The sequence below is a fragment of the Microtus ochrogaster genome, chromosome 7 (genome assembly GCF_000317375.1).
Source record: "Microtus ochrogaster isolate Prairie Vole_2 chromosome 7, MicOch1.0, whole genome shotgun sequence".
Lineage (NCBI taxonomy): Eukaryota > Metazoa > Chordata > Mammalia > Rodentia > Cricetidae > Microtus > Microtus ochrogaster.
In genome coordinates, this window is record NC_022014.1 from 53,170,190 (window position 1) to 53,197,056 (window position 26,867).

General features: G+C 42.2%; 1 protein-coding gene across 2 annotated transcripts in view; it reads right to left on the minus strand.

Annotated features, from left to right (window-relative positions):
* Marf1 (meiosis regulator and mRNA stability factor 1) overlaps nucleotides 1–25,389 on the minus strand; it is a 55,699-nt gene extending 30,310 nt beyond the window's left edge. The window contains exons 1-14 of one of the 2 annotated variants that reach the window (XM_026780155.1): nucleotides 25,291–25,389; nucleotides 19,277–19,478; nucleotides 17,486–17,635; nucleotides 16,946–17,128; nucleotides 16,057–16,228; nucleotides 13,203–13,429; nucleotides 11,359–11,476; nucleotides 10,433–10,605; nucleotides 7,324–7,749; nucleotides 6,974–7,131; nucleotides 6,733–6,891; nucleotides 5,490–5,679; nucleotides 4,172–4,350; nucleotides 2,711–2,791 (exon numbers count right to left, since the gene is read on the minus strand). In XM_026780155.1, the coding sequence (XP_026635956.1) occupies nucleotides 2,711–2,791; nucleotides 4,172–4,350; nucleotides 5,490–5,679; nucleotides 6,733–6,891; nucleotides 6,974–7,131; nucleotides 7,324–7,749; nucleotides 10,433–10,605; nucleotides 11,359–11,476; nucleotides 13,203–13,429; nucleotides 16,057–16,228; nucleotides 16,946–17,128; nucleotides 17,486–17,635; nucleotides 19,277–19,417 (2,357 nt within the window). In that variant the 5' untranslated portion in view covers nucleotides 19,418–19,478; nucleotides 25,291–25,389. Of the gene's footprint in view, nucleotides 1–2,710; nucleotides 2,792–4,171; nucleotides 4,351–5,489; nucleotides 5,680–6,732; nucleotides 6,892–6,973; nucleotides 7,132–7,323; nucleotides 7,750–10,432; nucleotides 10,606–11,358; nucleotides 11,477–13,202; nucleotides 13,430–16,056; nucleotides 16,229–16,945; nucleotides 17,636–19,276; nucleotides 19,479–25,290 lie in introns of both variants that reach the window. The other variant, XM_005350353.3, reaches the window with a different exon arrangement.
* Nucleotides 25,390–26,867: the final 1,478 nt, after the last annotated feature.

The following is a 26,867-nucleotide window of genomic DNA, read 5'->3' on the forward strand; positions in this document are numbered from 1 at the left end:
TGTAGACCAGGCTGGTCTCGAACTCACAGAGATCCGCCTGCCTCTGCCTCCCGAGTGCTGGGATTAAAGGCGTGCGCCACCATCGCCCGGCTACTTCAGCCTTTGTAAACTTAAGTAAAGATATTCAACCAATTTGAACCTTAATTTTGCTGTCTTTAAAACGCTGAGGTAACTTGTACCTCATGGTGCTGAATGAGGCTAGTGTGTGCTAATGGGTGGGGCCTGGCCTGGCAATCCCTTCCAATCTCTGCAGGTTCTACCGCCAGTTCCCTACACCCATCAGGCTTCCTTCCTACCAACAGCATCCATGGGTCTCCGCACACCGGGAGACACATTATCTCTGTCCTCTCGTTCTTAGTCCCAAGCGCCGATTCTTGAGAGTAAAAATAACTCATCTCTCAGGACTGACATCTGCTCAGGCTCTAAACCTCTTCCCTCCTGGCTGTATGTCACCAGTTGTCCCTAAACCTCACTCTGTTTCCTCAGCCCAGAAACTCCCCATGTCTGGCATGTTCTTTCTCACATACTTTCCTAACCCCACCACCCTCACCCCTGGGACACTGTTTGTTTCCCTGGTCTTCCATCCAGGTCTACCTCCCCTCCCCCACCTCTTCTGACCCTATCTGCTTCCCTGCCCACCACAATGCCTAGTCGACAAATAGCAGTCAGGACTTTCAGAGCCAACATGTCTCTCACAGAGCCTCCAAAATAGCACTCCAACTCTCTGTATCAAGACTCCAATAGTGCCCCAAACTTTTATGTCCAAGACCTAACACTTATTGTGATCCCATTCAAACTTCATGCCGTTTCCTGTTTAACTGTCCCCGCCCAGGTCAAATGTTTTCTACCTTTAACTTTGCCATCTTGTTTCCTATCCGACATCAGTTATCTGATCCTGATTCATAGGAACTTGAATCTCCTTTTTCTTTCAAAAAAAATTTATTATTTGACGTGTATACATGTTTTGCCGATATGTATGTCTGTGCAGCACATGTGTAATGCCCTTGGAGGTCAGAAAATAGCATCATATCCACTAGAGATAGACTTACAGGTGGGTGTGAGCCACCCTGCAGGTGCTGGGAAGTGAAACTGGGTCCACTGCAAGAACAGCCAGTGCTTCTTCTAAATGCTGAGCTATCTCTCTAGACAGTGGTTCTCAACCTTCCTAATTCTGTGAAGCTTTAATACAGTTTCTCATCTTACAGCGCTCCACCCAGCATAAGTTACTTTTGTTGCTACTTCATAAATAAAATTTTGCTACTGTTACTAATCATAATGTAAATATCTGATATGCAGGATATCTAATATTTGACCACTGTGAAAGGGTGGTTGTTTGACCTCTAAAGGGATTGCTACCCACAAGTTGAGAACCTCTGCTCTAGCCCGCCCACCCATTCCTCCATCCATTTATTTAGTTTTTGAGACAGTATCTGTGTCTGGCATTTGCACACCTAAGTATGTCTTGAACTCCTGATGTTCTGACCTGCACTCCCAAATGCTGGAATTATCAATACATGCCACCAGGTCTCAGAGAGACTTAAAACTTCTGTGGCACATAGTCCAATTGCATCAGACAGATTTGGGCCTGGTGCAGAACGTTCCCTCTTTTTTTCCTGTCCTTGAAGATGACTCTGACCACCATACTTCTCTGTCCCCCACTCCCCCACTCATGCAATGATTCATTACTTATGAAGTAATTGCCACACCTCTGTGATGCCTTCCTTTGGATCTCTGAAGCATTCTCTCTTCCATGAACCTCCTTTTCACTGACATTTCTCTTTGATTCATAAAGAATTTGTGAGATTTCCTCTTTCCTTCTTTGGGTACAGAACCACGCCCTTTGCAAACCTGCATTTTCTGCAGTGCCTCAGCTTTGAAACACCTGCTGTGCATCGCACACTGGACACTGAACATTCTAGAGCAAGCTCACAAATGCCATCCCAAGAGTAATAAAAATTAGTTGGTAAAACAAAATAAAAAAGCTTAGCTTTCAGAACTGTGGTGGTCTGAATGAAAATGGTCCCCATAGGCTCATAGGGAATGGCACTATTGGGAGATGTGGCCTTGTCTGAGGAAATATGTCACTGCGGGTGGGCTTTAAAGTATCAGAAGCTTAAGCCAGGCCCAGTCTCTCTCTCTTCCTGCTGTCTGTGGATCTGAATGTAGAACTCACACGCTCCTTTCCCAGCACCATGCCTACTGTGTAACATCATGCTTTCCACCATGAGGATAATGGACTAAACCTCTGAAACAGTAATCCAGACCCAATTAAAGGTTTCCTTTTAGAATAGTTTCCATGGCCATAGCTTCACAGCAAAAAAACAGAAACTTGAGTATAATTTTGCTAAAAATAAAAGTTGAGGGCTGGAGAGATGGCTCAGTGGTTAAGAGTACCAACTGCTCTTCAGAGGACCCGGGTTCAATTACCAGCACCCACATGGCAGCTCAAAACTGCCTGTCTGTAATTATAGTTCCAGGGCACCTGACACCCATGACAAAACATCTATATACACAGGAAATTTTTTTTAAAAAAAGTAAAAATTAAGAATAAAATGATTTTAAAAAATTTTTTAAAAAAGTGTTAGATTCAAATTTCCAATCTGATCAGAACCTTCTCTGTGTGACGTTCCTTAAGGGTGAGCATAATAATTTTTTGGATGAAGTCACCAATCATACTGACTATATCAACAGAACAATAAACAAAACTTACTTCTTTTCATAGATGTCTATAAATTTAAAGAGAGGCAAACAACAGGCAGGAGCATCCTGAAGTATAGAGATTGTTTCTGCACTGTAGGACAAAAGCCACAAGTTAGAGAGGGGCCTATTCCTGTATATTATATATTATACATACATTTTCTTCTTTTTTTTTCCCCCTGGATTTTCAAAAAAAGACAGGATTTCTCTGTGCAGCCCTGGTTGTCCTGGAACTCACTCTGCAGACCAGGCCGGCCTCAAACTCACAGAGATCCACCTGCCTCTACCTCCCTAGTGCTGGGATTAAAGGTGTGTACCATCACCACCCAGTCAAAGTGTATTTTTAAAAGGGTTACAAAATTAACACAATGTCCATGCAGGGTAAACTTCCGAATTTGATATGTCAAGAGTTTACTTTTCAGAAAAGTTAAAAAGAAAATCAAAAAGATTTTAGGATCAAGCCAAAGAAAGATTATCAAGTCATTGCCTGGGATTCCCTGGGACTCAGTAACAGGACTTCCCACATCAGTGCAGTAGAAAGGCATGAGGTCTCCTAAGGACAGGGGGAGACACACATTGGGCTTTAAGTCCAAGTGAAACAGAATAGCTTGAATTATCTCCTGCCATGTGTGGCTTATGTGTTAGATATATGAATTACCTCCTGCCATGTGTGGCTTATGTGTTAGATATATGGGGCTAGAATTCCCGCATGTGGCTGGACATGTAACTGCACACAGTAACATCCTCAGTACTCGTTACAAAAAAAGGTACTGATGCCACAGAAATAGAGGCCCAAACACTGCAAAAACCTGAGTATTATTTTTATTCTAAGAAAAAAAAATAACATGCCCACAACTTCAAATACTGTCTAAGTACAAACCAGAGAAGGTCCTTGATATTCCAATACTCAGAGTGAATCCCATTTCACTAGCTCCCACAGACCTGCTATGAAGAGCCACACTGACCCAGTCTTGAGGAAGACACTGCACTAGGACTCCAGCCTGGATTTTACCCTTTTCAGGCTTCTGTGTGTTACTGTAGTGGTCTGCTAGTCTTAGAACCTGTTCTGGGTAAGCAATATGCCACTTCACTCTCAAAGGGCTGCCAAGTTCAATCTTTGGCTTTTGATTAATAACTTGAACAAAAGCCAGAGGGCAGATTTCAAACCCTATCAATTCACAATAACTTTTATTGTATACAGGAGGATTGGAAATGTGATAAAATCTATTTATTATTTTCCAAACTATTTGTGGCTCAGTTTGTTATGTCCTGAAGTAAATGGCTTGGTTACTGTATTTTTTGTTTGTTTTGTTTTTCTAAACAGGCTTTTTCTGTGTTAACAGTCCTAGCTGTCCTAGAACTAGCTCTCGTAGTCCAGGCAGGCCTCAAACTCAGAGATCTGCCTGCCTCTGCATCCCAAGTGCTGTGATTAAAGGCACGCACCACCATGGCCTGGCTTGGATACTGTTTTTACCTTAACAAAGAAAGTGATTTGTTGGCAGCTCCCGTGGAGAGTGAGACCAGAATCTTCTTGCTGCCAATCTTGTGCCTGTGGAGGCTGTTCACTGCACAGATTGCTTCTTGCAGGTTTCCCATCTGCACAATGGCCTTGAGCTGGTAATCGGTGTGAGGACTGAGCTCAATACTCTTGACCTACAAAAGGACAAAATGAAGCAGAGCACTACCAATATCTACCCAGAGCCTGTCGTCTTCAAAAACGAGAATGAACTGTGGAAGAATATGCCACTAGATGTCAGGGCCTGCATGAGGTGACTTGTCTGAATAAGGTACTGCAGGTGACCAGAGTGTAGACGATCTTCAGAGACTGACTCTGACTCTGCAAAATACCAGGTCTATAAAAGGTGCATTTAAAAAAAAAAAAAACTGCACCTAAACACTGGGCTGGGTAAATTAAAATACAATAAGAAATAGCCAATATTCCTTTAGACTAGTGGTTCTCAACTTGTGGGTGACAACCCCTTTGGGGGTCGAGTGACCCTTTCACAGGGGCTGCATACCAGATATTTACATTACATTCATAACAGTAGCAAAATTACAGTTATGAAGAAGCAATAAAAGTCATTTTATGGTTGGGGATTACCACAACATGAGGAACTGTTTTAAAGGGTAGCAGCATTAGGAAGGTGGAGAACCACTGCTTTAGATTTTCTGTATTTCTGGATGTAGTTCTTAATAAGTTCCTCTATCCATGACAGGCACTTCTCATGGCTAGCTTCATTTTCTCTTAAGTGTTTTATACTTCTTTTAGCACAGAGAAGGGAAAAGAAGTTCCAATCTGTCCAGTCATACCTATGTCCTAGTTGTGGCTCTGTGTGTCCCATTAGGCCCTCTGGTATTGAACTCTACCAGGGGTAAAACAAGCAAGGACAAGAGTGAAGGGGGGTGTCTAGGAGGGGCAGCTGGAGAACAAATGGCTCAGCAGATAAGAGCCCACATATATTACTCTTTCAGAGGACCAGAGTTCAGTCAAAGCATCCATGTAACTCTAGCTCCAAAAGACCTGACACCTCTGGCACCCACATCCATGTGCACATACCCTCACACAGATACACACATTCATATAACTAATTTAAAATATATCTTTAAAACAATGAAAGAGTGAAGCTGAGCATTGCGGCTTATGCTTTTAATCACATCAACTGAGAGGCTGAGGCAGAAGGACTCTCCCATAGTTGAGACTAGCTGAGCTACAGAGTTGAGATCCTGCCTTAAAAATGTCACACACTCCCAAAAACCCAAACCAATTACCCTAATAACAAGAGTGAAGATACCTGGCCATGCCTGGAAAAGGCCTCCTGGAGGAGCTGCTGCAGCTCCTTCCGGGACAGCCTATAGTCCACATTGCTGACCTGGATGTCAACACCATTTGCAAATGGTTCTGGGCAGTCAGCACTGCTGCTGGGATTGGCAACATTGAAAGCAAGTGGCGAAGCTCTGTTTAAAAGGTTTGGAGACATACTCCTGCAGAAAACACACAAGATGTGAACAGTTCTATGTACCGGGTTCTGCCAGTTCAGCTTTGTCTGAAACTATAGATAACAGAGACTTTCCTACTTGGTTTTGCAGTGGATTTACCTTAAGCCAATGCTCATTTAGGCTTACTGTCTAAAGTACTATGAATTGGACTCAATAAAAAAAATCATTCATTATCAAATGTTATTTCACAGAAATATTTAAAGCAAAACAGAGAAAATATAGGAAGCCTTGCTAAATTAAAATTCCACTCTGGGCATTTAGTCCTACAAACTTAGCCTCTAATGCTTATGTAAGGTTTAACCTCCTCTGACTTACAAGGAGCCAATTGTTACATGAAATTGTACATTCCCTTTCTGCAGTGATTTTTTCAGATTTTTTTCTAAGATAAGGTCTCACTACATAGCTCTTGCTGTGCTGAAATTCACTAAGTAGACCAGCTGGACTCAATCTCATAGAAATCTAAACCTCCCAAGTGTTGGGATTAAAGGTGTGTGCCACTGGGCTTGACTTTTCCAGAGTGATTCTAAAGCAGCTCTGCACAGCAACTGCGTGTAAAAACAGGCCTTTATGGCAGCCTTGTCTGCTAAGTCTCACAGCAGCCTCCTACAAAGGAACATATGAAGAGCAGCCAATGTTCACCTCATTTTAGCTCCCCTCAGCAGAAAGAGAGCAAGAGGCTGTTTGTCTAGTTGACTGTTTTTATTTAAGGTCTTGAGAAGTTGGCCTTGAACTCATTATGTAACTCAGGCTCATGATCCTCCTGCCTCAGATTCCCAAATGCTGGGAACATAGGCATGCACCTGACCATAAGGACATCGTAACGTCCTTCCCTGTTGATACGGAATCACTTAGATTTCCAAATGGAGGAAGGAACAATGGAGGAAAGCAATGCCTCTGAATGTCAGCTATGGTAACCTGTAAATAGGGTCTGGCAGGGAAGATGGCAGATCTGCCTCAGTGTGCAGTCTCAATAACTAATGTAGTGACCTGTAACCTTCCGGCTGCATATCCACCCACGGGTGAGCAAGCTGGACTTACCTGGGAGACCAAGACTGAGAGGTGAGCAGAGGGCTGACTTGCCTTGAGGCGATCAGCTTGCTGAATGCAGACGGGTAGCTCACTTGGAAGACAGTCTCCTCTCTCTCCTTCTTCTCTACAGGAGAGCTGGCAGCACTCTGGGAACTGACGTTCTCTTTTCTAACAGGAAGGAGAATTTGAGAGTAAACGTCACAGGTCTCCCATGATTTTATAGAAGCAGCTACAAGAAAACTAAACATACTTCTGATTGCTTCTGTAAAGTGGCTCCATCATGCTTGTGTTCTTCAGGGTGGGGACTGAAGTGCTTAGGCCACCATTAGGCAGTGCTGCCAACCTCCCATGGCCTTGCTGGTGCTCACCGTTTCTGCTGCCAGTCTTTGACTCCATTCGGCACAGCTCCTTTAAAGACACAAGTGCAATGGCCTTGAACCCTAAAATCGCAGATGAGTTAGATCCTATACAAACTATAAAGTCACTGAGTCTCAGCAAAAAACAAAGTAAAAGGACACAACAGGAGCTGGCAGGCACAGGACACACAGAAAGAAACCAAATCTACCATAAACATCAAAAGGCAAGCAGTATCAAAGTTACCTGTAAACTTTTAATGCTTGTGTTTTTTGTAGCAGATCCAGAATTTGCCTGCAATCCTTTGCCAGCCATGGCTTTGGCACTGGGTGACTGTTCACTTGTGTCTTTGATGAGGCACAATTTTGAGTTCTTAACTTTTTTGGGAGACTTTGCTTTATCGGCAATTGCATTTGAGTTCTTGGTTTCAAGGAACTCTCTATGTTTTGGAGTAAACGACACAATGATCCTGTTACCAAAGACATCTTCATTTTCCATTCGCTTCTGGGCCCGCTCTGCACTGTCCTGGTTTATGAAGCGGAGAATTGCACTGCAGCCTGAGATACTCAGCACTTTGCCACCGCAGTTATCAGACAGGCGCCTAAGCCTGTTGCTGATGCTCTTGCCGTCTTTATTTGCCGGTAGGTTATAAACATAGAGCAGAGTGTGGCACTGCAAACACAGGGGGAAAGGGTTACTTCAGTCAAAACAAGAACAAGTGCTGTCTTCACTTCAGTTAATTCACTGAAGAGGTAGGGACAGCAACTTTGACGGGAAAGCTAAGTACAGATATACTGAGTGATTCTGTCTGTACACAACATCCAGAAAAGACCAACCTAGAGTCCAGTGACTAGCTGCCTGGATGAAAAGGGAATCACCACCAATTGGCAGACACCACATGGGAACCATGTCAAACTGCAAGTGCATCTCAGTAAATATTGAAAACTAATGAGCTGTACATGTCAGGTAAGAGGTCAGAAGCCTTCCAGATATCCTGAAATGTGTATCAAGAAATAGGCCAGGGCTGGAGAGATGGCTCAGAGGTTAGGAGCACTGCCTGTTCTTCCGAAGGTCCTGAGTTCAATTCCCAGCAACCACAAGGTGGCTCACAACCATCTGTAATGAAATCTGGTGCAGAATATAGTATATATAATAAATAAATAAATTTAAAAAAAAAAAAGAAAAAGAAATAGGCCAAGCTGGTGGCTGTGTAAATCTTTAATCCCAGCACTAAGGAGGCAGAGGCAAGTAGATCTCTGAGTTCGAGGCCAGCCTGGTCTATGGGGCGAGTTCCAAGACAGCCAGGGCTACAGAGAAACCCTGTCTCAAAAAACTAAGATAAATAGGAAGACAGATAGAAAGAAAGAAAGAAAAATAGAACAGGGGTTGGGAATTTAGCTCAGTGGTAGAGTGCTTACCTAAAAAGTACAAGACTCTGGGTTTAGTCCTCAGTTCCAAAAAAAAAAAAAAGAAATTGAACTGTGAAAGTGCTAGGAAAATGAAGATAATTGTGGAGAGGGCTAAATCTGGGAGCCACAGGAAAAAATATTCAAGGGCAATAGCAAAAGAAAAAGAGATTTGTTAAAAAAAAAAAAAGTTTCATAAGAAGGCCGACCACAGACAGCACTTTTTACCTATCACACCGGCAAATGTTTAAAACGCATTCTCATTGATAAGAGTAGGAACCAATGTCACCTTCTTGGAGGTCAAGGAAGACCGTGCCAGTGACTTCTGCCTAGAGCTACCATAGCTGAGAATGTACTCTCAAGACACCCTGGGTGAGCTGCTGGAAATGATAAAAACTAGGTAAGAAAACATGTCCAATAACAGGCAGACTTCTTAAACAAATCAAAGGCCAGCCACAGACCAGCTGTCAGTCGGCACTCGTTTTTGTTTATTTGTTCTGTTTTGAGACAGGCTTTCTCTGTGTAGCCCTGGTAATCCTGAACTTACTCTGTAGACCAGGCTGGCTTTAGACTTACAGATCTTCCCGCCTCTGCCTCCTGGGATTAAAGATGTATGCCGCCGCCACCTGGCTTGTCAGTTAGCACTCCAGTGGCTAAAAATATGGGCAATTTATACCAGTATTTTATGTGGGCATGGAAATACACCCAAGTTTTGATACTAAGTTATTTAAAAAAAAAAAAAAAATAAGATATGGGCTGGAGAGTTGGCTCAGAGGTTAAGAGCACTGACTGCTCTTCCAGAGGTCCTGAGTTCAATTCCCAGAAACCACATGGTGGCTCATAACCATCTGTAATGAGATCTGGTGTCCTCCTCTGACCTGAAAGTATACATGCAAGTAGAACACTGTATATGTAATAAATAAATAAATAAATAAATAAATAAATATTTTTTAAAAAGACATGATTAAAATTTTTTTTTTATCTATTTTCAACATCTGGAAAACAACGCTAAACTGTAAACACTGGGAATCATCTCTCACATGATTTCGACTAGGACAACTGGGACTAGCTGGTGGGCTGGTGGACCTGAGTCCAGCCTCTGCTTTGCTGTGGTTGCTGGATAGAAGCTATGCAGCACAGGTTGACCTGGAATTTGTGATATCCTAAATGCTGAGATTACAGACATATGTCACATGTACTGGGTTGGACAGGGTCATTTATAATACACACTTGCAACTGTGAAGTTATTAAGTTATGCATTAAAATCCACTTAATGTATGGGAATGCCATCCTTCTGTAACAGTCACACTGTTAGAATTTCTTTCAGAGTGACGCATGCATTCCCCTAGCAGTTCCACGCACGGCTCAGCACTGTGGCAATCATCCTTACCCCAAACCACGTCCAACAGAAATGCTGTTCCTGCTCATGTGCGCACACTCTCCTAGTGTGTATGGCCTACAACATCCAGTGTCACACCCATGCATGACAAGAAACACACTGTAAAGAGCACAGCCTCTGCACCGGCTGCAGTCTGGGAAGAAATCATCCAAAATGCATAACTGCTCTGCTTATCTGTAGCCAGACAAACAAGTACCTGTGAGCTCTCTACTCATAATACCTGAGACCAAAACCACAACTCTTCTTTCCCTGTTTCATCCATTTGATATAAAGTGCCTTTAGCCTTGGGGACAGTATCACGTATCTATCTATCTCTGAGATAAAGTCACAAGTTGGTTCTCTAAACAAGAGAAGCATTGAAAAGCATTAAAAGACAATTCATCTGTATCTATTCAAGGCAAGAATTTAAAGTTTCCAAGCTTATTTCAAACTCTGGTCAGCCTTTTACAAAGAACACTATCCCACACCTGGTGACCCCTGGCTGAGGGCTGTGTCTCAGCTTCTAAAATCTACCAGTAAAAACCAGCAAAGGCAACATAAACCCACTCACAGGGATCTTCAGTGGTAACCTGGGGGGTAAATCAGAAATGAATTCTTCAAATCTGATCAGCTCGTTAGCATGATGCAGCAAGGCTTCAGAGGCTTGGTTTTTATGCACCAAAATGATGTGGAAACCGTGCCTGTGCCTCAGGTCACTGAGTTCCAATGCAAAATTGACATCAGCTGAAAGACAAGACAAATTATTAGAAACATCACCAGAAGCAGCCCTGGGCAGCGAGTGGCACAAGGAGGCAGGCGGAGGCTCAGCTACTTTCCACTTTTGACCAGGAGCACATTTTCTTATAAAGAATTAACGTGACAGGGTAATCATACCTAACACACCTTCTTTTTCAGTTTTTTTTTTTTCTTTTTTTCAAGACAGGGTTTCTCTGTAGTTTTGGGAGCCTGTTCTGGAACTCACTCTGTAGACCAGCCTGGCCTCAAACTCAGAGATCCGCCTGCCTCTGCCTCCTGAGTGCTGGGATGAAAGACGTGCGCCACCACTACCACCTGGCGGCTTCCATCTAGTATTAACAGGGAGCAGATAGCAACACACTGGGGAGATGTGAATCTGAAAATTTATCTTGCATTTTTTTAAGTTTAATACTAAGGGAGGGGGAACCCTTACTACCCAAAAAAGATTTTCTTGAATAAACTGACCCTGCAATTATCTCACAGAGAACATAAAAGAGTCAGATGCCTTTTTCTTCTACCTTTCAGACAAGTGCTCACTATGTAGCCCAGGCTGGTGCTGAATTCATCCTCCTGCCTTAGCCTCCTACACGCTGGGATTAGAGGGGAGAGCCACCACACCAGGCTATAGACATCATCACTGCATGCCCTGTTTTCACCTCTCTGCAGTTCTTTGGCTTGCACATTTCTGGTAATTCCCATGCAGTGGTTGTGGCTGAAACCAACAGATGCTTTGACACTTACTTGATACAAGAACCACAGTAGCAGGAGCAGTATGCGTATTTGCAAACCTTCGAAGACTCTGACGGAGTTTGTCATCAGCAGCGTTCTTTGCAGTAGCATTTATGTGAGCAACAGTTACCTGTGATTATTTATCAAAAAGATCATTGAACAAGATCTGGGGTTAGAAAACTGCCACACTTGGTCCACTTTTTTTTTTTTTAAACAAGGTCTCACTGGGTAGCCCAGGCTAGCCTTAAATTCTTGATTCTTCTGCCTCAGCCTCCAGAGTGCTAAGACTAGAGAAATGCACCAGAATACCTGGCACCTAGGAGATAACACACAGGAAAAAAACCTCTCCGATTTCTGTTACAACTGGATCTAAATAATTTCAGAACTGGTTCTCCATATGAAAAGAGAAAAATTATTATCCCAAGTCTCATTTCTAATTGCTTTTGCACTTCTTTTATTCAAGTCATCAGGCTTTCCATGATACACTTTGTCCGCAATGTGCATGATACTATTTACCTAAGAGTCAAAACATTTGGATTCTATCTTTAGATTTACAGCAGACCTTGTGGTCAGACTTAAATATTAGTTCAAAACACTGTGCACGGTCATGTCTTTAATCTCAACACTCAGGAGACATGAGGTAGGCAGATCTCTGTGAAATTAAGACTAGCCTCATCTACATACTAAGTTTTAGGCCAGCCAGGGCTATCTGGTGAAACTCTGTCTCTAAATAAATAGCTATTCCAGTTCTTTCCTTTATTGGCCATATAACCAAAAGAAAGTAGTTTCCCTTCTTAGAGCCTCAATTTCATCTGTAAATTGGAAATACCACATCCATTCTGTATAGATGTGGGCTGACACAGACAGCACACAGCCACTACAGCACACCAAGGTACAAACAACTTACTGAAAGATCAAATGTTTAAATTTCAGCATTCTAGGAAAAATTGTGTGGCTTTCTCTCATTTGAAAACAGCATAAAAACAATAATATCACAAAACCAATCTGAAATTGGAATTTTAAACAAAACGCTCCAAGTAATCAGGCCAACTGTGATGACACACGCCTTTAATCCCAGCACTCAAGAGGCAAAGGCAGGAGGATCTCTGTGAGTTATAGCCTGGTCTACAGAGAAAGTTCCAGGCTAATCTGGGCTACACAGATAAACACTGCCTTTAAAAGGGGGGGAGGGGAGACAGGAGAGATGGCTCAGCAGTTAAGAGTGTTGCCTGCTCTTCCAAAGGTTGAGTTCAATTCCCAGCAACCACAAGATGGCTCACAACCATCTGTAATGAGATCTGGTGCCCTCTTCTGGCCTGCAGGCAAACATGTAAGAAGAACACTGTATATAAAAAAATAAATCTTTACAAAAAATTATGTGAGTGGGTGCTTTGCCTGCATGTATGTCTGTATACCACATACGTGCTTGTCACCTGCAGAGACCAGAGAGGGTGTCAGATGCCTGGAACTGCAGTTACGGATGCCTGTTAGCCACCATGTGGGTTCTGGGAACTGAACTCTAATCCTCTAGAAGAGCAGTTACTGCTTCAGCCCTCAGCAGACTACAAGTCTTTCTTCTCCTTCCTCCTCTTTTCTTCTCTTCTTTTTTAGATTATAATTCTTTTTATTTTTTTTAAGATTTATGTAAGAGCATATATATACATGTACACCTGCATGCCAGAAGGCACCAGATCTTATTATGGATGGTTGTGAACCGCTATGGTTGCCGGGAATTGGACTCAGGATCTCTGGAGAAGCAGTCAGTGTTCTTAAGCAAAGAGCCACCACTCTAAAGATTGCAATTCCTAACATACATGCATACATACATACATATATACATACATACATAATTTTACCTGGCAATTATTTAGTTCCTGAATAACTTCCTTGTTTTCTTTACTGATGTCACACACACAGATAAACTCTGCTTCTCTGTGTCCTCTAAAAAACTTCTCACGGATTCTCTGTACAACAGTCGTTGCTGACCGGCCAGAGGGGACTGAGCAATTTTCAATATCCCAGAAAACGCCAATGGGGGGTAGGGTCTCCAGCACCTGTCCAGCGACTGCAACTTCTGGTGACCCTTAAGAAATATTAATACTTCCAGTTACACATAGTGAAAAAGAAAACAGTGAGCTAAAACACAATAGGTAACTACCCATCATTCTAAACAGCAGAACATTAAGTTTAAGGATAACAACTTCCCACTGACCAGCCTAAGAAGCAACCACAATGTCCAGTGACATACTGAGATCATTTCTACTTTTTTTTTCTTCTGAGACAGGGTTTCTTTGGGCAGCCTTGGCTGTCCGGAACTTGATTTTAAACCAGGCTGGCCTCGAACTCAGAGATCAGTCTATCTCTGCCTTCTGAGTGCTGGACGTAAAGGTGTGCACCACCACTGCCTGGCCACTCCTACTTTCAGTAACAACAAAACTACAGACACCGACAGAAACAATAACTGGGACCTCCTAAAACTGAGACGATCTTCACCAACCCCACATCAGACAGAGCAAAATATACAAAGAACTCAAGAAATTGGTTATCAAAAGAACAAATAATCCAATAAAAAAAATTGGGTACAAACTTAAACAGAGAAGTCTCAACAGAGAAATCTAAAATGGCTGAAATACACTTAAGGAAATGCTCAACACCCTTAGCCGTCAGAGAAACGCAAATCAAAGCAACTCTGAGATTCCATCTTACACCTGTAAAAATGGCCAAGATCAAAAACACTGATGACAACTTATGCTGGAGAGGTTGTGGGGTAAAGGGGACACTCCTCCATTGCTGGTGGGAGTGCAAACTGGTACAGCCCTTTTGGATATCAGTGTGGAGATTTCTCAGAAAATTAGGAAACAACTTTCCTCAAGACCCAGTAATACCACTTTTGGGTATATATCCAAAGGATGCTAAATTGTGCCACAAGGACATGTGCTCAACTATGTTCATAGCAGCATTGTTTGTCATAGCCAGAACCTGGAAACAACCTAGATGCCCCTAGACAGAAGAATGGATAAGGAAAATGTGGTACATTTACACAATGGAATACTACACAGCAGAAAAAATAACGACAGCTTGAATTTTGCAGGAAAATGGATGGAGTTAGAAAACATCATATTGAGTGAGGTAACCCAGACTCAGAAAGACAAATATTATATGTACTCACTCATAAGTGGCTATTAGACATAAAGCAAAGAAAAACCAGCCCACAAATCACAATACCAGAGAACCTAGACAACAATGAGGACCCTAAGAGAGACATACATAGATATAATCTACATGGAACATAGAAAAAGACAAGATCTCCTGAGTAAATTGGGAGCATGGGGACCATGGGAGAGAGTAAAAGGGGAGGGGAGAGAAAGAAAGGGGAGTGGAGAAAAATATATAGCTCAATAAAAACAATAAAAAAATAATAAAAAGTGGGGCTGGAGAGATGGCTCAGTGGTTAAGAGCATTGCCTGCTCTTCCAAAGGTCCTGAGTTCAATTCCCAGCAACCACATGGTGACTCACAACCATCTGTAATGAGGTCTGGTGCCCTCTTCTGGCCTGCGGGCACACATGGCAGGAATGCTGTACACATAATAAATAAATATTTTAAAAAAAAAGAATCAAGAATCATTTTGGAAAAAAAATAATAATAAAAAATAAGTGGTGCCAAAACAACTCTGTATTAACAGTGCGGCTTCACTTCCTGCTGCCCCACGGTGCTTCTGCAATGATGACCAGAAACTGAGTGGATGCTGAGGACCCTTGCCCTGCCTCTACCTCAGTGCAGGCTTGTCTGCCTGCTGTGTATGAAAGAACATTAAAGAGACCACCAAAGTGAAAATGGCACCAATTCTCACCTTAATCTACTCTGTCATTAACATCTGTTTTAACCTTTCAGAGATGTATTTGGATGATAAAATATAACAGTAACTAATTTTTAAGGAAATAATTTTGATTTCAAACTCTAAGGTTTCAAATACTATTAATAATCAGCTACTACTAAATTTTTCTAAATACTAAATATGTCTAGGGATTATTAAGACCCTAAACTGAGTTCAAGCATGGTGGTGCAAACCTTTAATCCCAGCACTCAGGAGCAGAAGCAGGTGAACCTCTGTGAGTTAGAGACAAGGAGAGTCTATACAGAAGGTTCCAGAACAGCCAGGGCTACATAGAAAGACTGTCTCAAAAACATTAAACACAAACCTAAGTGAGTCCAAGTCTCCTACAGCACTTAATCTCTCCAATACATTCCTCTTCCTATACAGATTCTGGTCTCAAACAGCATCGGTTTAAAATAAAGGCCTATAATCACAAACACTCTTGCCAAGGGAGGGGAAAGAGGACTCACATACACTTCGAAATGCAAATGCACCCCTAGTATCACAAGCAAATTTTTATAGGCAAGCAAATACATTTCTGTCAGATATTGAAAACAACTCAAATGGAAGCTATAGATGGCTCAGCAGTCAAGAACGCTTTGCTGCTCTTGCAGAGGACAAGGGTTCATTCAGTTCCTAGCATACACAGATGGCTGACAACCTTCAGTAACCCCACTTCCAGGGGGTCCAGTGCCCTCTTCTAGCCTCCACAAACACCACGCACACATAAGTACACTTACATATATGCACACAAAACACTCATACACATAAAACAGAAATAAACGTTGGAAAAAAAGACAACTTAAATGTACTCTTTTATGTTAGGTCATTTACCAAATTTTGAAGCAGCTTTGCCTAGACTGGTTGCCAACAGTGAGGTCTCCTTCTCCATCCCTTTTGTTCCACAGCCATTACACAGAGGGATAGCTCCAGGTGCAGACTGAGTACTTGGAGGTGGTATATTCGGCCAGATTTTAGCAGCATCAACTATACTATTTCTTCCTGGCTGTTTTATAAAGGAAGAAGTTTTAGGCACATCAATAAAGAACTCAGATTCATATATAACTGAAAACATCATCCTAAGCTTTTTATCCTCCTACCCAATAGCCTCTGATAAATTGTATTTTCAAATAATCTTTATCAGAACTACCAGCTACCAATCTAGTCTCAACTGAAAAGCAACTTGAAATGATCAGAGACCTGTTCAAATACTGAGTCCTTTCAACCTGGACATGCATATGCTATGAAGGAGACCTTGGATGCAGCTCCCATAAATGGCAGAAAAACCTTCCTTTGAACATTTGTGTGAAAGAGACCAAGTTTCACGTTCCTCATATTACAAAGAAACAATGTTTAGTTACCGTTTTGCCATGAAAGGGTGAGTGTATAAGCTGAGTTTAGGTTATAAGAACTCGACCAACTCTGTCCTAGAGAAAACAAATCAGATAACAGACTCTGCAAACGAAGCTGTCCTGCAGGACATGGCTTTCTCGTGAGCAGAGGCTCTAAAGGCACAAGCTGCACACCTAACTCCACTGCACTTTTCTGGATGCTCTCCCATTTTACCCTTTGCATCTTTCAGTATCAGACGAATGGAGCGTGATCTACATCATAAGATTCTTCAACCCTATGCACAGTAAAGACATGGCAAGATAAAGCCATTTCTAAATAGAACCTCAAACCTCATTATCTGGCCCCAACATAAAGAATAAAAGATACATACCTTGTTTAGACAGTCTTCACAGTAAAGTGAGCCCTTTAAACAGACTGGAGGTGCCACATTTAGGTGAAGAGAGTTGGTGCACAAGTGAGGTGTAAGCTCTGACTGGGAAAGGCGATCTTCCAAACGCCCATGAGCCCCACTCGGGAAATCAGAACAGGGAAAACAGCCAGCAGAGGTGCAGCCCTGGAGAGTCGAGAACTGATGCAGCTTGTGTATGTTACTATGACATGACTGAAAATGGAGTTTCCCACAACATGGTAGATGCTTGCAGGAAGGTAGGCTACTCTCTACACACATGCTGGGAAAGTCATTCGCAAGGCCCACCAAGTTGTTTCTAGCAGAGGCATTCTGCAGTGAAGACACAGACTGGAAAGCAAACCCTGACCCTACTTGACACGTGACTGTCCTGGTGCTTGGTGAGTCTAAGAGTGAGCCCGTGTGAATCAAGCTCCCAGAGCCTCCACTACTGCCACCACCACCACCACCAAAACGCATGGGTGAAGTGGGGGGTTCATTAGGGCAATGAACACAGCAGCTTACTTTGGGAACAGCTGAGAGCTGTACTTTTGGTTGCTGAAGGGAATGAATATCAGGAAGTGGGACTGTTGGGAAGAGTTTAGAGCCAACATGAAGAGGAGATGGTATATCCTTTAACTCCACAGCAGCTTTCTTGTTCTCCATGTACTCTTTCTGAGGAGAGATCAAAACACAAGTCAATTTTTGGAGACTACTGTATTTTTTCCTCTCATATACTACTGTGTTAAAAAAATAGAAAACAATGTTCTTTTTTTTAAATAAGTAAAATTCAACTTCTTTTTTTTAAAGATTTATTTATTTATTATGTATACAATGTTCCTCCTGCCTGTACACCTGACACCACAAGAGGGCACCAGATCTCATTATAGATGGTTGTGAGTCACCATGTGGATACTGGGAATTGAATTCTGGACCTCTGGAAGAACAGCCAGTGCTTTTAACTTCTGAACCATCTCTCCAAACCCAACTCTTTTTACATCACTCAATCATAACTGAACTAATATAACAGCATCCAGCTAAGACCAGGGACAATCTTTAGAGATCTTGCAGGAAGGGAATAGAGAAACATACAACTAAGATTAATGCTATTTCTGTCAAAATCTTAAGATGGCTCAGCAAGCCAGGTTAACCACTCATACCTCAGGGATTATAACTTTCTCTTGCTTCAAAGCGCTGTCTAAAGAAAACTGGGATATGCAAAGATGTCACAGCACTCAAGGAAGGGGGCTTATAAGCAAGCAGCTTCCTTTATTTATTCCTGTAGGTGGTGAGTAAAGGGTTTTAGTGGGGTTCTCCTTAAAGGAGGAGAGTGATATTCCAAACACCATGAATGAGGCTAGCCACCTGCCCAAAGTGACCCAGCTATGCTGCTGAGAGCACTGAGGAAACGCTGAAGCCTTCATGGAGTCTTTATACTGTGGCCAATGCAAAGACACAATGATTAGAACTATCCACTGTCAGTTCAAAACCCAGCCAGCACCACTAAAAATGAAAAGAAAGAATATACTTAACACCTACAAGAAATCCTGAACAAAAGGTATTGTCAATCTTTTCTAATTTACAAGACTTAAAACCAGAGGGTGAGTCAGGGACAATGGTCACACCTGTCTGTAACTCTGCACTTGGGAGGCCAAGGCAGAAGGATCACAAATTCAAAGCCAGTCTGGACTATATAAGAAAAACTTACCTCCAAGGCCATAGGCCAAATCCACTTAAGAAAGCTATAAATGCAATTTATTTTAAATTTTTCATTGTTTTTAATATGCAAGCTTTAGAATTTGGGGCTTTAATAAGAAACCAAATTTCCAGCCAGGCGGTGGTGGCGCATGCCTTTAATCCCAGCACTCGGGAGGCAGAGGCAGGTGGATCTCTGTGAGTTCAAGGTCAACCTGGTCTACAAGAGCTAGTTCTAGGACAGGTTCCAAAGCTACAGAGAAAACCGCTCTCAAAAAAAAAAAACAAAAGAAGAAACCAAATTTCTCCCATTTTTTTTTTTGCTTTTCTTTTTTTTTTATTTTTTTTGCTTTTCTTTTTTTTTTTTATTTTTTTTTCCAATTTTAAATGATTAAAACCTCTGTTACCCAGAGAGAATACAGAGTTGAGCAGGTGATCATAAAAATGTGCAGATATGGTGCATAATAGTGCATAGGTTATACAGGCAGTAGAGAGACTGCCCCAGGTCACCTGTACCCATCATCTATAATAGTGCAGAGGTGATACAGGCAGGAGAGAGACTGCCCCAGTCACCTGTACCCATCATCTATTCACAACGTGCTATATCTTGAACATAGTTACCGTTTGGGGATTAAGAGGCAACGTTTGATCCGGACGAGAAAAGCAACCAGAGAATTTCCAAAGCCAAGGCTTAGCATCCTTATCTTGGTGAAGCCATCCAAGTGTTCTGCTGCAAGGGTTCTCAGTTCTGTTCCCTTCCATCACATAGCCAGACAATGTGGTTCAACATTCTTTCATCTTTCTTTTCCGTCATTCTTCCACCCTGTTAAAAAAGTTGTCTTAGTTAGGGTTTCTATTGCTGTGACAAAATACCATGACCAAAAGTCAAGTTAGGGAGGAAATTTGGTTTCTTATTAAAGCCCCAAATTCTAAAGCTTGCATAGTAAAAGCAATGTTTACACTTCAGTATTGCTGTTCATCGCTGAAATAAATCAGGACAGGAACTTAAACAAGGTAGGATTCCAGAGGTAGGAACTGATGTGCAGGCCATAGAGGAGAGCTGCTTACTGGCTTGCTTCCCATGGCTTGTTTAGCCTACCTTCTTATAGAACCCAGAACCAGCAGCTCAGTAAAGGAACCACCCACCATGGGCTAGGCCCTCCACCACTGATCACTAAATGAGAAAATGCCTTACAGGTGGATCTCAAAGAGGCATTTCCTCAGCTAAGGCTATTTCCTCTGATGACTTTGGCTTGTGTCAAGTTGACACACAAAACCAGGAAGTGCATAAGTCAACATCTATGTTACTTCTTACACAAGCACACATTTTATAATGTTAATATATAACATTATATATATATATATCATTATATATATATATATATATATATATATATATATATATATATCTCACAGCTGTATTCACGATACAATGGTTTTCACGTTCAGACCTTAAAGAACAAAGGCAGCATGGACATCACAGCTCACTACAGGATACTAAAATTTGGTAAACTTGGTTGATTCTATCTATTTAAATTTGATTTAGAGTGTGGCGCACACCTTTGATCCCAGCAGTCAGGAAGCAGAGGCAGGTGGATCTCTGTGAGTTCAAGGCCAGCCTGAGACATCTACAGAGCTAGTTCCAGGACTGCTAGGGCTGTTACACAGAGAAACACTGTCTCGAAAAACAAACAAAACAAAACAAACTGATTTAGAAATAAAATCTATGATCTGAGGCTGGGAGATGAATAAGAAAAGTACTTGCTACACAAGGATGTGAATTCAGATCTCACTCTTACAAAAGACAGGCATACAGCTATAACTCCAGCACGGGAGAGGCAGAAACAGGCAGATCCCTAGAGTTCAATGGCTACTCTGCCCAGCAAAAATCAGTCAACTCCAGATTCACTGAGACTACCTCAAAAAATAAGGTAGAGGGGCCAGTGACAGGGATCAGTAAAGGTGATTTATTGCCTCCAAACCTGCCAACCTTAGTTCCACTCCAACATATCAGAGAGAACTGACTCCCACAGCTATCTTCAAACCTCCACATTTATGCTATGGTATGTATGCATATATACACATACACACAAAATGAATAAATGTAATTTTTAAAAAATTAAATAAAGGGGGGCTAGAAAGATGGCTCAGCAGTTCTTCCAGAGGTTCTGAGTTCAATTCCAAGCAACCATATGGTGGCTGATAACCATCCATAATGGGATTTGATGCCCTTTCCTGGTATGCAGGTACATACGAATAGGGCACTCATATACATAAAATACACAAACAAATCTTTTTTAAAAAATTAAATAGAGAACGATGAGGAAGATACCCAGCATACAACTCTATACATATATCTACATATGTGCAACTGCATACACTCCTACATGAACATGTACATATACCATACAAACCATTTATTATCTGCCATTCCTCATATCCCAGTTTTTTTTTCTGTGTGTGCAAATTAGGGAGGGCAAAGGGATCCTCTTACATGTGTGTATAGGTCAGAGCTCAGTCTTGGGTTTTCCCTAATCTACTACCTTTTCTTCTTCCTCCTCCTTTTTTTAGGACAGGGGTTCTCATTGGCTAGACTGGCTGTCCAGCGAACACGGAGATCCTCCTGTCTCTCCCTCCCCAGCTCTGGGATTACAAGCACATGTTATTACCTCACCCAGCTTTTAAAAACAGAGGTGCTGAGGACTGAACTCAGGCCTTCATGCCTGTGCAACAAGCACTTTACCTACTGAGCCACCTCCTTAGTCACTAGAGCTTCACATATGAAGATGGATTATAGATTTATTTATTTTTAAGACACAGCCATGCTTGAAGGACAGAGACAAATCATGGCCTCTGCACGTCTCTTGGTAGAACTCCCCCTCTTCACTCAGCCAAAATAAGCCTGTAGGCTCTAAGCAGACTTTTTCTATAGTTTTTCTCTATTTGTTTTGTTTTTTCAAGACAATGCTCCTCCATGCAGCACTGACTGTCCCTAAACTATGTAGTTTAGGCTGGACTTGAACTCAAGAGATCTATCTGCCTGCCTCTGCCTCCCTAGAATTGGGATTAAGGTGTGGACCATCATACCTGGCCTAGAGTTTTTCTTAATTTTCCTATCTCTTCCTATAAATTCTGCTTAGGAAAGCAGAGACGTTAGCAGTAAGGAGAACCTAATGTAAGTGAAAAGAAAAAACACAGTATTAACTTTCCTATGTCCCTGGTATGAGCAAAGAAAGGACAAGTTAAATGACCTCTGAGGACTTTGAATTCTATTGTACCAGAGAAGCCATCCAATCGATTTTTTGGTTTGTTTATGATGAAAATGCAATGTAACAGACTGGGTGGCCAAATATCCAGCAATTAAGAAAGATACAACTCACAGATGTACTTGACCCCAACACAACTACACTCAGGGTCCTCGTACACAAAGGCAAGGCCCATGCACATTTATCGGGCAGAGATGAAGCTAGCAATGGTAAGAACAACCAAACCTTACTGTAAGTCCTCACCACAGTAGCCATTTTCAGTGATTAGCAGAAATTTCATCTGTGCATGTAGAAAATAATTTCTTTCAGCTGTATCTCTGATAAGACGCTTCTAAGAGATTTTACATCTCTGTGACAGGGTGAGGGGAGAATGGTTCAAAATGTATGTCAAGTCTGGGTGGACTGATCACATAAAGAACTAAACTATGGTCTGCCAGCCAAAGCCAGCCTGCTGCCTATATGCATGTGTATGTTAGTATATGTCTACCTAGTTATTCTTGGACAGGATATGATTCTGTAATCTTGAAGGCTGGCCTCAAACTTTTTTTTACCTCAGTCTTTTAAATGCTGAGATTACACAGCTGTATTTAAATGTTCTGTGAACTAAAAATATATTGGATATTTTAAATTCCTGAGAAAGTGTTCTTAAACACAAAATTCAAACTTTAGTATCCATAGTTTTACTAGGGCACAGCTATATGCCTTCATTTAAATATTATCTATGGTTGACTTGAACTATAATTGAGACTTGAGTCTTTGCCGCATAATCTGGTTGCAAAGCCCAATATTCTTATATTTACTATTTAGCCAGTGTGCTGAAACTATAAAATTTAAGTTTCTGTTTGTAGGCTAGGGGGTGTATGGAACTTAGTGGCATATGGAAGGTTCTGGATTCAATCCCAGACAAAAAGAGGGGGAGGGAGGGAAAAAAGAAGAGAAAGTAGAAAGAAAAAGATGTTTGTTTCTTTGTGCACTGTCTCTATCTGCCACAGCATTATAGAAAATGAATTAAAAATGCACACACTGCCCATTTTCACTGTATCTTGTGGCAGTCCAAGGCCTATTTTATGGTAATCACAAAATAATTATTTGTTGAATGACAGAATTAGCAGAATTAACCTAGTACACAGTTGAAAATAATTTGGAGACAAAGTTAACTGCTATCATTGTTTGAATTACAATACGTGTTTTTATTACTAAATCCAGGTTGTGCCAGGTGGTGGTGATGCACACCTTCAATCCCAGGACTTAGGAGGCAGAGGCAGGCAGATCTCTCTGAGTTCAAGGCCAGCCTGGTCTACAGAGCCATCTCCAGGACAGCCAAGGCTACACAGAGAAACCCTATCTGGAAAAACCAAAACCAAACAAACAAAAAACCCAAGATGTATATCATCCAAAAAGATCCTCTCTTATTCCTAAGAACTTCTGATGCTTATATTGTTCATAATTTCAGCATGCTCAGACCTTTTCAAAGCCAAGTGAACTACAACTTCTAACAATTCACTGAGAAACAAGAAACTTAATACTTTCATAGCTAGCTTAAGGTCAAAAGGCTCACCTACCTCTTTCTACTACTACACCAAGGTGCCATCAACATGCTCAGTCAAAGAATCTGTACTGACACACATCTACACTTCCAACACTCAGGAGGCAGAGACAGGAAGATATTGGCAAGTTGAAGAGCAGCCTGGGCTACATAGACTTTGTGTCAAAAGAAGTTTAAAATTAATATATATATAGGTATCAGTACTTTTTTTAACTCTTACTTTGGGGGCTTGCTACCCAGCTCCCAAATAAACACAGGGAATCTTATTCTTTCTTATGAATGCCCAGCCTTAGCCTGGCTTATTTCTAGCCAGCTTTTCTTAAATTATCCAGTCTATACCTTTTGACCTTTACCTACCTCTATTTCTGTATCTTTACTTCTTACTCTGTGGCTTGCTGTATAGCTGGCCCCTGAAGTCCTCCTCTCATTCTCTTGCACCTTCAGCCTCCCTCCCCAGATTTCTCTTCCTATTTATTCTGTCTGCCAGCCCCACCTTTCCTTTCTCCTCTCTTTCTATTGGCCATTCAGATCTCTTTCAGACCAATCAGGTGTTTCAGACAGGCAAAGTAACACAGCTTCACAGAGTTAAACAAATGCAACATAAAAGAATGCATCATATCTTTGCATCATTAAACAAATGTTCCACAGCATAAACAAATGAAACACATCTTCAACTAATATTCCACAACATAAAAGGATATATATATATATATATAGATTACTCTCAGTACAAATAAATATAAGGAAAAATATTAGTGACCTTTACTCTAAAATTTGCCCAGCTATTCCTAGTTCCATTTGGCATCTGAGCTAATCAAAGGAAGCTTTGATGTGAGAGTCTTCCCTTCTGCCACTCTCTTTGTCTTTGAGCAACTTAGACACAGGCTGAGAACGCACTGCATGCATACTGGGCCCCAAGGCCACCTCCCCATCTGTGTAGCTATGGGCAACTCATCCTTTTTAACCCAAGGTTTGTGGTTTGGTGACAAGAGATGAATTATTTCTTAAATGGCCTCCCCCTGCCACAAACTCCCATACTGTGCTAACCCATTTTACCAGTTCTGTGTATTTTGTTTTTCTACCTTTTATCTAAAATGACTATTTATTTGGTGTTTTATTATTTTTCTCCTCCATTAGAATATAAATTCCACGACTATATTGACTGCTATTTTCTTATTCACTGCTGTATCCCCTGAACCTAGCACTCCACTGTGCCTCGGAAGTTATTAACAAATGACAGCTGGACAAATGTAGAGCTCACTAAATGTGAAGGAAGACCATTTAGCTGACCGTTTCCTTCTATACAAAACAGGAGGATCCTGGAAAGTCCAAAAGATACGGCAAGTACAACTAGAAAGCTCTTCGTTACACCAAAAGAGTGTTTGGCGAACTCTAAAGGCCAAGACGTTCGTGCTAGAATTAACGGGAGGAGTGGCTGATACTGAAGCTGAATCCAAAGAGGCTGCAAAGAGAAGGACCGCTCTGGAGGGCTGCAAAACACAAAAAGCAAACAATCTAAGGGACCCAACTCCATCACTGTCCCTTTTCTCTCAACTTTCTAACTTTGCACAGCCTGCAAAGGTTGTTGCTGACACCTGGAGGGCCCGGGAGCGAGCAGGGAAGCAGGAGCAGGCGGGGAACCGAACGCCCCGGAAGACATCGGGATGGTTTGGGAGACCGATCTTTTCGCGCGGTTCCTTTGGCGGGTCCCGGACCCCAGCAGCATCAGTCTGGGGAAAAGAGATCTGTTCCCGGGCCAGCTGCGCTGCTGGCCGAACAACCCGAGCGCCCGAGTAGAGTCCCGGAACTGACAGAGGACTCACCTCAGCCGCCAACTCCTTCTCCGCTCACATTCCGACCCCACCGCCTTCCCCTCCCGCCCCCCAGGCCCTTTGTTTTGATTCCCGACTCCGCAGCTCCCGCCGCCGCCGCCAAGCGCACCCTCCACTTCCGCTTCCGCTTCGCCCCTCCTCTGTCGCAAAACCCATACGCTTCTTGATTACTAGCCCCGCCCCTTTTCCGTTCCTTCCCCCTCTCGCCCCCCCGTCTTCCAATTACCACGTCCTTCCTCTGCTCCGCTCTTATAACCACGCCCCTGCCCCGCCCATTCCCGCCCCGTCTCCGTCTAGCCCTGTTCCTTGCTCCTCTAGCCCCGCCCATTCCCCCCTCCCGCTTTTCCATTCCTCGGTTTAGCTCCACCTCTTCCCTCGTCTCGCCCCTTTTCTTCCGTCCCGCCCTCGGCTCCCGTTTTCTTCGCGCGAGGCACGATGGGAATTGGGGGGGGCGGGGCCTCGCGGCCCTGCAGCCTCGTCAGGCTCAGTCCCCTCCCGATAAACCTCTAAATAGGGTCTTTCCCCAGGACGGCTCCGGTTTTTTTTTATCACGAACACCTAGTTTAGGAGTCCTCCCCGCTGGCTTGATGATACCAGGTAGAATGGAGCCTCCAGGCGAAGAATTGGGGAACTTATGTGATGGAGATGAGAAGAGTCTGCCAAATGGGGTTTGCTAGGGTCCAGCTCTTAAGGTCTTGGAGGGTAAGACGAAGGAGACAAGAGTTCTGTGAAATACAGCGTTGTGGTGGCTTTTCTAACGTTCTGGCTCGTCACGTGATAGTCCTGTTTTATTTTTACTAATTAAGTTGTGTGTGTTGCAGAACACATCTTTTAGTGCAACCTAGTGGCGACTGGGGAAAGAACAGTAAAACCTGTTAAATGAGCTCCGGCAAGGTCCTTCCTACTGAGTGTCCGTCCAACTGGTGTCAATAAACTATATGCCAAGACTGCCGAATATTGTCACCAACGATAAAGAGTACATGATGACCTACCTTTTTTTTTTCTTTTTGGAGATAGCATCTCACTTGTATAACCTGGTTGACCTGGAACTTGCCATTTAGACCAAGCTGGCCTCTATGTCGGGTTCCCTTGCCTTCTCAGTGCTAGGAGTAGAGGCATTTGTCTTGTCTGGCAAACTTTTCATTCGGATAAACCTGGTGCTTTGTTTCAAATGAACACTTTTTTGGGTGACAGGTGGGGAACGAAAAAGAAGACATGAAAGTTATAAAAACTTGGTAAGGGGCTGGAGAGATGGCTCAGTGGTTAAGAGCATTGCCTGCTCTTCCAAAGGTCCTGAGTTCAATTCCCAGCAACCACATGGTGGCTCACAACCATCTGTAATAAAATCTGGTGCCCTCTTCTGGCCTGCAGGAATACATGCAGACAGAATATTGTATACATAATAAATAAATAAATAAATAAATAAATAAATAAATAAATGAATGAATGAATGAATGAATAAATAAATAAATAAATAAATAAATAAATAAATAAATGTTAAAAAAAAAACTTGGTAAAACCAAATTGTGAACTACCATATGGGTGCTGGGAATATGAACCAGGATCAA